This window comes from Pipistrellus kuhlii, unplaced genomic scaffold (genome assembly GCF_014108245.1).
Source record: "Pipistrellus kuhlii isolate mPipKuh1 unplaced genomic scaffold, mPipKuh1.p scaffold_m20_p_13, whole genome shotgun sequence".
Taxonomy (NCBI): Eukaryota; Metazoa; Chordata; class Mammalia; order Chiroptera; family Vespertilionidae; genus Pipistrellus; species Pipistrellus kuhlii.
The window spans coordinates 45,921,460-45,936,616 of NW_023425438.1; the positions used below are offsets into that span (position 1 = coordinate 45,921,460).

The following is a 15,157-nucleotide window of genomic DNA, read 5'->3' on the forward strand; positions in this document are numbered from 1 at the left end:
TAAGACCTAGCACAACTTTGGGAGAAAAAATTAATATAAGACACTGTCTTATTTTCGGGGAAACAGGATAGCTATTTTCCATAAAGCATGACTAGCGTGAGAATGTTGGGAATGAGCAATTCCATTGATCACCTCCAGTTTTCCCTGGGACAAATTGTAGTCATTTGCAAAAAATCTTGGTAGAAAAAATAAGGGAAGGCTATGGAATGCAGCCAGGGAGTCATGGACCAAGGCTAATTGCCTTTCACAGGCATTGAACTATGATAATATATACTGACACAGGCAATAAGGGACTGAAATGATGGGAAATTATTGTTTTGATTTGAAAAGATTTTGTGGGGAAGAGGAGGTTTTAGCCAAGATTAAGTGAAGAAAAAGGTTTTATTAGGGGAAATTATGAAGGTATTTTGGAAAAAACCTTGCCACTACAGAGGATTTCATAGTAAGATTATTAAGCAATCCATTCTATAGATATGCTGAACACTTTTGCCTTTGCTCAAAAACACTTAAACTGAGACATAACATTTGCAATTTGGAAACAGACATTGTCTCTTGCCATAGGATTATCAGTGATGTGTAAGTTCACAGTGAAGCTAAAAAATTACAAGTTTGCTTTCTTTTCATCATAAGGAACAATTCTTTGAAAGTCAGATTCAAAGATTTTTAAAAATGGTAACTTCCTAAGAGACTCATTAACTGCCTACTCCTGGACCTGTAGGTTGGCATCTTCCCTCACTTACGTATCACTCAGAGCAGGCATTTGTGTTTGTTTGTTTATATTTCTGCTCAGGAAAAATAATTGTCTTTATTTATAACATTTAGGAAACCATAAAGGCAGCATTTGAATCTGCCCAATTATATGCAGCTACATTTGAAAAGTTCCAGTTATTCTACAGGGAAAATGAAAGTCTTGACTTAGAAGCTCTTAAACTTCAGGAACCTGGTAACTCTTCCAATTTTCCTTACTAATAATTTTTATAGGGAATCGAGGTTTACTAGTGTAGCCTTCTAGATTTGTCTGGTGGTGAGTGGTGGTTTCCTGGCATTTCAGCACATGGAATAGGCTGAACCCAAGGAACCAATTCCAGTCACTTAGAGCTTCTATTTCCAGTCTTGAGCCAAAGGCCTCCCACTTTTCTGCTATCACATCCTCACACTGGACAACTTTAATCCTTCAAGTTCCCATGAGGATGAGACCACCAGACTCCCAGGTTTCCCTTCATCGATTCCTTGGTTCATCCATCCTGTCCCAGTCCTGGAAAAAGAGTTTCACAGGCACTGTCTATTGGCTGGGACTTTGGAGTAGCTTGGCTTGGACTCCTGAATGCTGTGTTTCTCCTGTTTTTGGAAACCCTGTTAATCCCTAAACTTCTAAACCCAGTTGTTTGCTAGAGATTAATAGAAGGTAACTTTGCCCCTTAGATAGCAGGCCTCGCCTGTTATCATAATCCCTCAAAATACTGTAACATTGCCTTGCACATATTATAAATAATTAATAAATGTCTGTTTGAGTGAACTTTGTGCCAGAGTGTCCCCTGAACAACCCCAGAAGATGATCAGGGGACAGGTTCTGGCTTTCTGACATTGTCAGCCGTATCTTACCACTGTGTTTCTATAAATCAGTGTTTACTCATAACTTCTGTACTTGCTGAGCACTAATGACTTGCTAGATACTCTGCTAAGTAATATTTTGGGTATCTCGTCTAATCCTTACAGTTCTATGAGGTGAGTATTGGTATTCTCATTTTATGAATAAAGAATTAGAGACATCTAGAGATAAGGAGCCTACAAAATTTCACAGCTAGTAAGTGGTTTGGAAACACTTTTCTCTGACTTGAAAGCTTGTTTGCTTAATCACTGTACATCCTACTTGTCAATCTCAAAAAGAGATAGAAATTAGCTTTGCTTTTCTGTTTCTCTTTGGCTCTGTGACTATGGTCAAAGAGAAACATGGTTATTAGATCAATAACCTTATTGATTCTAATTTTTTATGTATAAAACTGATATTTCTTGGAACATTATAAGAAAGGATATTTACATGATACCATGTAAAAAAAAACTCTGTGTTCACCCTGGCCAGGTGGCTCGGTTGGTTGGAGCATCATCCTGTACACCAAAAGGTTGCAAGTTCGATTCTTAGTCAGGGCACATACTTAGGTTACAGGTTCAATCTCTCAACAGAATGCTTGCGGATTGATGTTTCTCTCTTACATCGCTGTTTCTCTATCTCCTCTCGCCCTCTCTTTCTCTTTCTCAAATCAATAAACATATCCTCGGGTGAGGATTAAAAATAAAAGACTTTGTTCAAATAAGTTTGGAAAGCACTAGACCAGTGGTCAGCAAACTGCAGCTTGCGAGCCACATGCGGCTCAGGAGCTGCAGTTTGCCGCTCTGTTGATTAATGAGTTTGCCAAACACTGATAGGGGCTTAATCATGAGGAACAACAACAGCCTGCAATTATTGGAATCTAGAGTTTAGGTCAGTGGCTGGCAAACTCAGTCAACAGAGCTGCAAACTGTTGCTCGCAAGCCACACGTGGCTCAGGAGCCGCAGTTTGCCAACCACTGCACTAGACTAAGCAATGTTTTACAGTTTCCTTACCAGAGGACTTCTCAGATTATTTGACATCCTTATTTTGTCAGTTCTGAGCAAAACACATAACAAAAACTTCTGAAGTGAGTAGGGTAGGTAATTGTCCTTTTTTCTATTATTCGGAAGCTGAATCTCAGAAAGATTAAGTGACCTATGGGTTTAAAGACTAACCCTAGGTATTCAACACTCTGTCTGGTGTGTTCTTTATACATGTCAAACTCCACCATTATTCAGGAGAGGAGAGGACATGGATGAGGGCAGGAATAAACACTCTTGATCTCCAGGTCTCACTCAGGAACTCAGTCTGACCCACATGGATGAACTAATTGGAAATAAGCTAGCTAAATTTGAAAGGGTGCGGGATTTTGAAAGGCAAGCAGAGTAGTTTAGAACCATATGTCTGTTAGGAAAGGTTGAGTTTGACCAATAGCATGATAAAAGTATATTCAAGGGTAAGCAGGCTTCCACTGGTTTCAGGTGGACTGGGGAAGGGAGGAAATGGAGGCAGGAAGGTCATCGAAACCCAACTGCAGCACATGGCAGATGCAAGCTGGCAAAGACCCTGACCATGATGTGCGAGCAGGTTGGCAGAGGTGGTGGGAAGAGGAACGGAGAAAACTTTAGCTATGCTTGATCTCTTGTGTGTCAAGCTTTTATTGTTAACTAGAGGCCTAGTGCATGAAATTCATGCACAGGGGGGTCCCCTCAGTCCAGCCTGCACCCTCTCCAATCCAGGACCCCTTGGGGGATGTCCAACTGCAGGTTTAGGCCCAATCCCCAACCCCCAGGATTGGGCCTAAACTGGCAGTCGGACATCCCTCTCACAATCCTAGACAGCTGACTTTTAATTGCTCACCTGCCTGCCTGCCTGATTGCCCCTAACTCCCCCTCCCCCCACTGGCCTGGTCACTCTTTACTGCCCCCCTGCTAGCCTGGTCACCCCCAACTTCTCCTCTCTGCCAACTTGGTCGCCCCTAACTGCCCCCCCACCAGCCTGGTTGTCCCCTCCCTGCCAGCCTGGTCACCCCCAACTGCCCCTTTCTGCCAACTTGGTCACCTCCCTCCCCCCCCACCAGCCTCGTTGCCTCACACAGCCTGCTGTTCAGTGGTTTGGTCGTCTCTCACTAACTCCCCTTCCAGCCTGGTCATAGGCAGCCATCTAGTGAGAGCATGATGGTCAATTTGCATATTACTTCTTTATTATATAGGCTATCCTCAAAAGGCATTTATTTGTGGAGAACCCAATTTCAAATTAACCTTACTCTAAAATCTAGTCCATTCCAAACTAGATCCTCTACTGTAATTATATTATTTTCACCTGCCATCTCTTAATAGGAGCTGGGAACATATTTACATATTTAATAGTTACTTTAAAACATTTAATTATAACATTTTATTAGTTTTTTTATTACAAGAATAAAATATAAAGAACTATGAGTTAACATGTTAAAGTTACACAAAGAAGCTTACATAGGAATAACATAAATATATAAGTATATCTATTAATGCAATGATTTTTAATATATGTCACAACAACCCTTCAAAATCTAATATAATGTGTTGCTTTGTATGAATCATTTTATGCAGATGTTAAGTTCTTCAGTGAACAACTGGAAAAGTATCACAGACAGCACAAGGATGCTTTAGCCCTAAGACCCACCAGAAATGTAGGCTTGCTGCTCATTGACACTAAGCAGCTAAAGGAAAAACTAATTCCATCACCTTTGCGATGCTTGGAGGTAACTATGAACTAGAAAAAAAATTTTTAATTATGGCCTCTACAATTATTTTATGACTTTCCTACTGCAAATAAACTGTATTTTCTAGTATTGCCAATATTTAAAATTAACGTAAGTCCACTGGGTATTCTTAATTTCTAGGAAAAGTTCCATACTCTGCTTCCTATTCCAAGCACAGTCAGCTTTCAGATGAGGAAAGAGAGGGGACTGCAAGCCTCAGACTAGCCCCTTCCTCTTACTTCTTTTTCCTTTGTGGGAGTATTTCAAGGCTTCTTAGTTTCATGTTTTCGTGGGAATGCTTCTTTACTTGAGGATACTGAGAGCACACTTTGGAGATCATTTCCTGATCTGAAACTGTCCTTAAAGATTTGGTTCTATTTTGGTACTTTTTTAGCTCACAGGTTTGTACAGTTTATTAGAACACAGCTATGCCTATTGGCTTAGGTGTAGTACAGCCTGTGGGTGCTTTCTCACCACAAGGGCAAAGCCGAATAGTGACAGAGACTGTATGTCCTGCAAATCTAAAACATTTACCATCTGGCCCTTACAGAAAACTTCTGAGCCCTTTATAAAAGATGGCTCAGAAGTGCTGGTACCTGTTCTGTCGCTGTAATTAGTTGTATGACCTTGGGCTTTCTCCTAGAGCTTTGCTTCGTCATCTGTTGAAAAGGACAAAATGTACAATTGGGGCAAATTCAATTGAATTTCAGCAGTTTAAGCACTACTATATACCAAGCCAAAGAAAACTGCTCTCAAATTGGCTTAAGCAATCAGAAAACTTATAGGTTATGCAGCTTTAAGAAAAACAACAACAACAAAACAACAACAACAACAACAAACAGGGAGAATATGCATGAGAGGTTTGATCTAGTGACTCAATGGTGTTACCAAGAACCCATTTATTTTCATTGCCTTTACTGAGCCTTCTGATGTACCAGCTTTGTCATAAAGCTAACATCCCCTCACATTGGTGACTTGGTTGTGAAAAGCTCCACAAGCTCATTATTTCCTTGTTTCTGCACAGAGACAGAAAGAGAGAGAGAGACTGGGATGCTGAGCATACATTTCTCTCGGCGTTAAGCAGTAGTACCGGGCCTCTGTCTAATTGAACCAAGGAAGGTCAGAGGTCCACCCTTACCCAACCACACTGGCCAGTGGAAGCCAGCCCCCTGTGTGCCTAGTGACCAATCAGCCTCCACCTTTGTTTCTGAAGGAGAAATTGATCTATTTCCCACCAAACCACATGGCTACCACCCGGCATGAAAGGCGCAGAATAGATGCTGAGGAGTACACAGGGCAGGGGAACAGAAAGGGTGTGTACAAGAGCTCAGAGAGTTTAGGCAGAGTTTTAAAAAAGCTGTGTAATCTGGTGTGTTCTAGAAGTTATCTCCCTCTTGGTTCATTTACCTGGCATGGATTTAATGAGTGTGTGTGGGGAGGGGGCGGGAAGTCCCTTTATATACATAGCTGCTTCCCATACTTGCTGATGAACAGATGTTTAATTAGAGTTGACCTACAATGTATAGTAAAATGAAAATATAATCAAGCAGTTATTATTTATGTTTTCTTTTTCTTCCCTAGGTGCTAAATTATATGCTTCCTTGTCAAAGCAAGAAAAAAGTGGATGCCATTATCTCTGAGGCACAAGATGCAGAGTACAAACTTGAATTTGCTCCATCGACCACCATAGAATATGTTAACAGCTTAGTGTTTCTTGATGAAATTCAAGAAAGGGTGAGTTGATTCATATAAATCATTATTGCAGTTCTTGTGATAGGTAATGACAGATAAAAGAAACTGAGGGATTGAAGCTCAAGAAACAGCTGTGGAAATATCAGAAACACTTTCAGACAAAGTAAGCAGATGCCCTATACACAACAACGACAGCGAACACTGCTCGGACTCCTGCTACTGGTCAGACATTATAGTACATTTTAAATCCTCACAAAAACTAAAGAAGTATAGATCATTTTTATTCTGCAGATATGGAAATAAGTAGTAAAATAGCTTATGTTGTAGCTTCGATCCCTACCCCCAGCCAGGGAGCATGCGGAGGCAACCAATTGATATGTCTGTCTCACATCGATATTCCTCTCTCTCTCTCTCTCTCTCTCTCTCTCTCTCTCTCTCTCTCTCTCTCCATTCCATTCACTCTCTCTAAAAATCAATGGAAAAAAATATTCTTGGGTGGGGATTAACAACCCCCCCCCCCCAAAAAAGGACAGGAATTATGAACTAATACAGCCTAGGGAAACCAGAAGGCCTCTCTCTTTCCACCTCTCATCACTGCTCCTCCCTGGAACCCTAGAGCAGTATTTACCAAAGGGTGGTCCCCAAACTGGCAGCAGCAGTAGCGATAGGAACTTACTAGAAGTGCCTATTCCTCTGCCCTACCTCAGACCTCTGAATCAGGAACTTGGAGGAGGGGCTCAACAATCTGTTCTAACAAGTTTTCCAAGGGGATGGTGATGCAAGCGAAAGGCTGAGAACCGGTTCCCTGAAAGCCTCTCTCTGCAATCTTCTCCACGTGGAAGCAAATGGCCTCTACCCACAGCTACAGTCTAACTCTTTCCACATTCAAGAGAGAGGTCAGACTGTTGTCAGATTGCTAGCTCCCAGTTTAATGCTGCTTGTGACCAGGAGGTTGAGTCAAGTTAGATGAATATGGATGCTTCGTCTATAACCCTATCGCAGAGTTGGGGTGGGGGGAGGGGGGGGGGGAGGATTCCCTTAACATTGGAGAGTCCCTTGGCAGAAAATTAGGAAAGACACTGTCCACTGAAGGTGGGACATCAAGGTGAAGATGCTTGTAGTCAGTTAGAGGTAGAAACAGTCTTTACTAAAGGATAGTGGGAGACTCATCATAGATTAGAGGTCTGAATCTATGCAGGCAGGAACATGGCCTGTCCACAGCTCAGGGCTGGGCTGGGACAGTCACAGCTCAGCACACATGCCGGGAGCTCTGATATTACAGCTGAGCATCCTCACAGCACTCGTTGTCCCTGAAAACCTTAAATATTGGCACAAAAGATAAAGGAGAAAAATAAACATAAGAATAAGGCTCACTGTACTCAGCTCTGAGCAGCATACCCCCTGGGCCTGATTACCTGTATTGTAGCAATGACAGCAGTGATCCCACGACAGGCTTCAGCCAGTTTGCCAGAAGCCTGTTTACCACGCTCTGGCTCTCCTCAGCCTGATGCTCCCAGTGCTCAGAGGCTGTCTGGTATTAGACAAGACCTACAGGGTATAACAGGACTCAGAGTAGTTAACTAGCAACCTATGTTTCCATTCAGATCGAAAGCCTTGAAGATGAAGGCAATGTGGTGATTCAAATGTACAAGCTCATTGAACAGTATCAGGTTCCCACACCGCCTGAAGACTTTGCCGTCTTTGCAACCATGAAGCCATCCATTGTTGCTGTTCGGAATGCCATTGATAAATCTGTAGGTGATAGAGATGCAAGCATTAAGCAATTTTGTCTGCATTTGGGTAAAGATCTTGAAGAGCTAACCGTTGAAGTGAATGATGTCAAGCTGCAAGCACAGGTAAGTCAAGGAATAATTAAAAAAAAAATAATGTGTAAAGTTTGACTACTATTTTAATTGAACCATTTTGGGAGCCTATTTTATTTTAATCTGATTTAACTTCTCTTTTCTATGACTTTATTTTGACCAATTAACAAGGTTTTTGAACTTATATTTCTGAACTCTCTTCAAGTACTGAATACACTTCAGACCATTGTAAGCAAAGTATATACATAATAATTGAATTTTATTTATACTGGCTTGTACTTATTATTCTAAAATGAGTGTTTTTACAACTTGTTAACATATTTATAGCTACTTCACAATGAGTTTTCTTAGCCACATATTGGAAAATTTTTATTTAGGAAGAGGCAGAATACCTATATTATAAAAGGCCAGTGGCCATAACGCCTTAATGACGTTGCCAGGAGGTGCATTGATTGGTCTTGCACAATTTCGTGTGCTGGGCCTTTAAGTAAAGTAATAATGATAATAAAGAACATTTGGTTAACTTTCACTAATTTTACTATACAAAAGATACAAGGGGAATTTTTATAATATTTTAAATATATATTTTATTGATTTATTTTACAGAGAGGAAGGGAGAGGGATAGAGAGTTAGAAACATCAATGAGAGAGAAATATCTATGAGCTGCCTCCTGCACACCCCCTACTGGGGATGTACCCCCAACCAAGGTACTATTAATACATGCCCTTGACCGGAATTGAACCTGGGGCCTTTCAGTCTGCAGGCCGACGCCCTATCCACTGAGCCAAACCGGTTTCGGCTTTTTTAAAAATAATTTAAAATAGACATCTGGGTGATTCTTAACTGATACATATATGAATATCTGATTTTGTAAGGATCCATTATCATTAACATTGACTAAAACTTATCACAGACGTATAGAACCCATACAAAGTTATAATCAAATCAGAATAATTGGTGGAAAGTCAATGTCCAGCAACAAAGGATTATTATAATGAGTTAAGATACATGTACTCAAAGGAACATAAAACAGACATTAAAGATTACAACATACATTTAAATGTATTAACATTGGACCATAAAAGCAGCTAACATGTATTGTGTACTTGCTATGTGTCAGGTATTAAGTACTTTTGTATTTTCACACAGAGAAAACTGTACATACTGTAGCATCTGTACAGCTCAGTGAACTATCAGAAAGAGATCACATCACGTATCCACTACTCATGACAAGAACCCTAACATTACTGGTTCCTTTAGCGTCCCCTTTTATCACTAACCCTTTCTTCCTCTCCACACGCATCCACTGCCCTGAGTTCCAAACTATAAATTAGTCTTGCCTGTTTATGAACATCGATTACATAGAATCCCACAGTAGTATGCCCTTTGATTTTGTTTCATTCCTGAGACCCATCCATGTTGCTGTGTGTGAATGTAGCTTATTATCCATGTTCATTATTTTATAGTGTTTCATTATATATCATTATTTAATGATCCACTCCACTGTCGATGGACCTTGGGATTGTGGGTTTGTGTCAATAATGAATAATGCTTCCAGGATCATTTGCATGTTTTAACTCATTTAATCCTCAGAACACTGATAAAGTTTTATTATTCACATGTTTTATAGAGAAGGAGACCAAGACACAAAGAGGTTAAGTAATAATAAATGAAGGAACCAGACTTCAAGTTTAGTCATCTGTTTCCAATGATTAATGGCCTGGTTAGCTGCTGCACTATATACGTCTTCCCATACAGAGCAGGCAATATAAAGTGCTGGTGATTATCCTTTGTTTAGAAACAATACCCATGTGTATAGATGGGTTCCTAGAGAGAGCAGAAGTGCCAGCAAGTGCTTTCGGTGTAGTGGTGCATTTTTAAGAACATGATGCACACACACAGAGATGATAGCAGAGGTTCTCTCCAGCAAGCACTCCTCCTACAGAGGGTTTGGCATGAACTCATTATCACTCCAGCCAAGAACCGCAACTTCACCATTTCCATAAATGGTGCCATCTTATTGTCACAGCTGCCACTCCTGTGATAAAGGGAATTGGAGGGAAAAAACCTAAGTGTGGCAATGGGTGATATCGCAATTTATTTCCGTTTGAAATATCTCTTTTATTTGTATTTGGCGTCTTTGGCATAAATTTTAACCCAAAATTGGAACTCCCTATCAAGCAGCTCTTCACGGTGGCTCCCCTCCCCTCCCACCTGCAGCTCCATAAGCCGAAATCTGCGTTTCTTCCGGGTGGATGGAGGGGAGGGGCGTCCGGTCCACGTGCTGCCCCCTGGAACACAGGGCTTCCAGTGCAGGTTGGCTGGGGCTGGTGGACCCGGGCAGCTGCCAGCTAAAGGTCCTTCCTGGTTCTTTGGGTACCATGCTAGGCCCTCCTGCTGCATTCCACCATTCTGCCATCGCCTGCAGTCTCAATCTGTGACTTGCTAATCCCAACCTCAGACGTCCTCTGTCCGGCAGTGCTTTCAGCAGTGGCCCTGCCAGAATCAAAGCCAGGAGGAGTCCACGATCCCAGGCATGCCCCTCCAAGCTACCAAGCGCCAGAGAGCCAGCCCAAGCCCCTTCCTCCTGGACATCTCCCTTCGAGTTTTCTAAGGGAGCAGATTGCCATTTTTGAGTGCAGGGCCATGCTGTATCGGGGATGGGAGCATCGGCCTCCCCAAGCCACGGCTATCACAGTCCTGATGCCTCAGTTGCCTCAGATTCTACCAAATCTGGCTAGGTGTTTCTATTTTTTTCCTAAACTTTTCCATTCCCGTTCACCAGGTGGGACTCCCACCCACCAGGTCAGCCGGAAAACATGTCTGTCCATTTATTCTTTACTTTCCCTCTTCCTCCCTCCCTCTCAGAATTCAAAGGCTTTCTAGTTTGTTTATTATAAAATGAGAATGTTCCTTGTATTACAGTCTCTTCCTACTTTTCTCTATCGCACTCACCTCTCCTTACCTGAAGTCACGATTGTGGAAGAAGTGTAGGACATGAAAGCAGATGAAGGGAAATATATTAGGTATTATTTAAAAGAATTGTTATCCCCATGGATAAGATTTTTAAAACATTTCCATACTGTTTACAATACATATGTGTTGCATTACAATACAGGTAAAGCCCTCATTTTAACTTATTTTATAAAAAAGCAGAGTGAGAAGAGAATTCAAAAATGTGTTTTGAAAATGTTTATTAACTTATTGCAATGATCTACATCAGGAAGCAGGAACCACTCACCAAAAAATTACTTAATTTTACAGGATCCCCAGATTTTGGATATTAATGCTGACCAAGAAAAAGTAAAAATCCAACTGACTGAGCTGCAGTCATTTCTGGATGATCTTCAGAAACGCGCATTTCAATACAAATCTTACCAGAAAAATTTCAAGGTAATGACAGCCCTTCAAGGTGTTCTTATTTTTCTGAATTTATTTTTATTATTGGGAGTATTACAGGTGTCCCCCTTTCCTCCCTTTGTCTTCCTCCATCAGACTCCCCCTCCACTCAGGCCTTCACCTAAATATACGTACTCTGTGCCCAGGTGTTAGAGGCACCTCTCACGGACACGAGAGAGGTGTGACAGGCCAGCCCCTGAGCCAGCGGGTGAGGGCTGTGCCCAACCTCAATCCACATATTCTCACATACTGAATTTGTATGAGACCTTAACTTCATTGTGAAAAGCCAATTAATAACAGCAATGAAAGCATGCACCTTTATTGAGAAAAGGAGAAGCATACATCTGGCTTATGAAGCACAGACGGCTCTCAGCTAATCTGAAGAGCGGTTGGGTGGGGGTCTGAGGGGTAGCATACTTCCCTGTCTATAGGTCTCAGAATCCCTCTGCTGACTATTTTGGTACAGATTAATTCTCAAGGTCTCTTTTTTTGTACTTTGTTGTGGCCTTTCCAGAATTCAGGAGAGGGAGATCCAAGATGGCTGCGCCCAGAATTCAGGAGAAACACCTGGCAATTTTTTTTCTTGCCAAGCCTTGAGACTGCTGGCTTCTCTGATTAGGGGGTAACACTGCCCTTTTTACCTTTCCCTTTCCCTCCCTTTCTGCACACTCTCCTTAGGGAGTTTTGTGGTTTTTTTTTAAACCATGTGCTTTGTGTCCCTGACTGGGGAGGATAATGCTTAATATCCTTAGTTTGTTCCTAACAATTACCGTATTTTTCGGACCATAAGATGCACTTTTTCCCCCCAGAAGTGGGGGGGAAAGGTCCCTGCGTCTTATGGTCCAAATATAGCCTACACATATACTTTAAAAAAAAAAGTTTTTTTACTTGCCCGGCTCTGTGTGGTCTCTGTGTGCTTGCCCGGCTCTAAAATGCTTCTAAATGCTGCTGTTTACTTTACAGGGTTGATTACATGTGTTTATGACTGTGATGTTGGGTTTTAATACACATAAAATATTTTAGGACACTATTTGTTTCAGAATCTTTTTTTCTTCATTTCCCTTCTCTAAAAACTGGTGCGTCTTATGGTCCAGAGCGTCTTATGGTCCGAAAAATACGGTAGTTTGTTCCTACTCTTTGGCCTTGTTTTAATTTTCCTGTCTCAGTTTCCCTATTCCACCTGCCCTGGAACCCTGTAACACATGGACTATGCACATGTGCATGTAAGTTCTTTGGCTGGTCTCTTCCTGCCCTCCTCCGCCCTTCCCTTTGAGAGCTGTCAGTCTACATGTGTTTTTATTTATTTATTTATTTATTTATTTATTTATTTATTTATTTAAAACTGGTTCAATCTTCCTAGTTTTATTTATTTATTTATTTAAATATATTTTATTGATTTTTCACAGAGAGGAAGGGAGAGAGATAGAGAGCTAGAAACATTGATGAGAGAAACACATCGACCAGCCACCTCCTGCACACCCCACACCGGGGATGTGCCCGCAACCAATGCACATGACCCCTACCAGAATTGAACCTGGGACCTTTTGGTCCACAGGCTGACACTCTATCCACTGAGCCAAATCAGTTTCGGCCTCCATGTGTTTTTAAAACATGTCCACAGACATGACACCAATGCACAAGCATTTTAAACAGCGTTACTGTGAACGTGGGATGCTCGGACATGTGTGTGCCCGGTCACTGTGCTGGAACAGTCTGGCTGCCTTTCAAGTGTTTACAGATTAGCACACTTTAGAGGCAAAATACCTTACTTATTAAAAAGTTACTGTGAATTACAAATATACCCTCAGACCACAGACTGTAATTTCTGTGTTAAAATGTAGGCAGATTTTTTTTTAAATGTGGTCCACTACTTTCCTAAGTAATACTCAAGTTTCTTACATCCATGTGTGAGTTATGAGTCCATGACTATTGCCTGGTTGCCCTGGTTTGATGTGCCAATTTGATGACAAAAGAGGATTTTGCTAAACCAGAGCACAGATGGATCCAAGAGGTTAGGTTTGAAAGACTAAAAGCTGTACCTCAAAATAAATGAAGAGAAGTGAGTGAGAGATACAATTGCTCTAAACAGCTATTAGGGGAGACCAAAGTGGAAGAGAATAGAACAGATTTCGAGGGTCAAAACCAGGAGGTGGGGCGCCCGCAGAGGGAGGTGCTATTAGTCTCCCTCAAAGTGTTTGGGGGAGCGCCTGGATTTCCCCTGAGGACACATCCACCTCTTCCAGACCCTGAATGGATGGATGGCCAAAAAGTGGTCTGAGGAGCCATCCACTCCAGAGCCCAGGGGTGGTGGACCAATCTATAAAGTAACAAGCTCGCCACTACACGATGTGGTTGGTGCAGCACTTGAGGCAGGAGGTTTGTCCACGCGAGAACTAGGGTTCAATGTTGTTCCCAGGCTGAGTTAACTGACCTACAAGATAGTACTATATTCGGTAGGAAGTGAGATATGGAAGAGATATTGCTTGATAAAAAGCTACAGCTAGCCTGGCCAGTGTGGCTCAGTGGTTGAGCATAGGTTGATGAACCAGGAGGCCACGGTTCGATTCCCCATCAGGGCACATGTCTGGGTTGCAGGCTGGATCCCCAGTAGGAAGTATGTGAGAGGAGAGGCAGCTGATCAATGATTCTCTCTCATCATTGATGTTTCTATTTCTTTCTCTCCCTTCTTCTCTGAAATCAATCCATATATATATATATATATATATATATATATATATATTTAACAAAACAAAACAAAACACTACAGCTAAGTGCCTAAAATAGTGGTATTTCCCTCTCCTTCCACACTCCGTATCTATACTTGACTAATTCTTCCTTTGTGATCACCTCATTCCAACCTTCTTTCTGAAGCTCTCAGTCATTTGGAGGATGGGAGAGAAGGCCTATCTAGCTTAGGAAATAATTTCTAATTGTTTGTGAAGGCAGGGCCAGACCCCTAAAATGCTGGCCTTGTAAAATGATTTTGGAAGAGTTCGCACCTCTGACATTTGGGGAGAGTTGGGGAGAGAAGAAAAAAAAAAGGCATTAATTCATCTTTAAATGTTTGGTAGAATTCAGTCATAAAGCTGTCTATCTGGTCCTGGGCTGTTCTGTGTTGAGAGGTTTTTGGTTATTGATTCAATCATTATTGGTCCGTTTAGATTTCTGTTTCTTCCTGATGCAGTCTTTTTAGATTGTATATTTCTAGGACTTTATCTTTTTCTGATAGGTCAAACAATTTAGTTGACATATTGCTTATTGATGATGGTCGAGTCTTATGGCCCTATATATTTCTGTGCTTTCATTTGTAATGCCTGCCCTTTAATTTCATTTATTTGTGTATTCTCTCCCTTTTTCCTTCTCAAGCTATAGGTTTGTCAGTTGTGTTTGCCTTTACAAAAAGCCAGCTCAGTGAAACTAACAGAAGTTTGTTGCTTTCTAGTTTCATAGCATTGTGGTTAGAAATGATGCACGATATGATTTCAGTCTTCAATTTTCTAAGACTTTTGTGGCCTTTCAGTGTCTTTATGTTCATTTGTTTCAAGACATTTTAAAATTTCTCTTCGACCCATTGGTTGTTGAGGAATGTGTTTAGTTTCCATATGTTTATAAATCTCGCCCTTACTGATTTCTAGTTTCTACCATTGTGATTGGAAAAGATGCATAGTATGGTTTTAATCATGTTCTGTTTCCTAAGACTAGTTTTGCAGCCTCATATGATCTGCCCTTGGGAATGCTCCATGTGCAGGTGTATGCTGCTGCTGTTGGCCGAAAAGTTCAAAGCCCTATCTTGGGGGCGAAAGGAGGGGGCTCACAATTTCAGTGCAACTGACTTCCCTGGAGGTTCCCCACCTCTGAGCCAAGGCAATCTTTAAAATGCTTCAGGAAAACAGCTTTTTCAGATGTCCCC

The 15,157-nt window shown here is 41.4% G+C and overlaps 1 protein-coding gene across 1 annotated transcript in view; it reads left to right on the forward strand.

Moving 5' to 3' along the window:
• The window catches only part of DNAH6 (dynein axonemal heavy chain 6), a 198,755-nt gene that overhangs the window by 35,917 nt on the left and 147,681 nt on the right, over positions 1-15,157 (forward strand). The window contains exons 11-15 of the mRNA XM_045580949.1: positions 823-943; positions 4,181-4,332; positions 5,914-6,066; positions 7,629-7,880; positions 11,113-11,241. Coding sequence (XP_045436905.1) covers positions 823-943; positions 4,181-4,332; positions 5,914-6,066; positions 7,629-7,880; positions 11,113-11,241 — 807 coding nt within the window. The remainder of the gene's footprint in view (positions 1-822; positions 944-4,180; positions 4,333-5,913; positions 6,067-7,628; positions 7,881-11,112; positions 11,242-15,157) is intronic.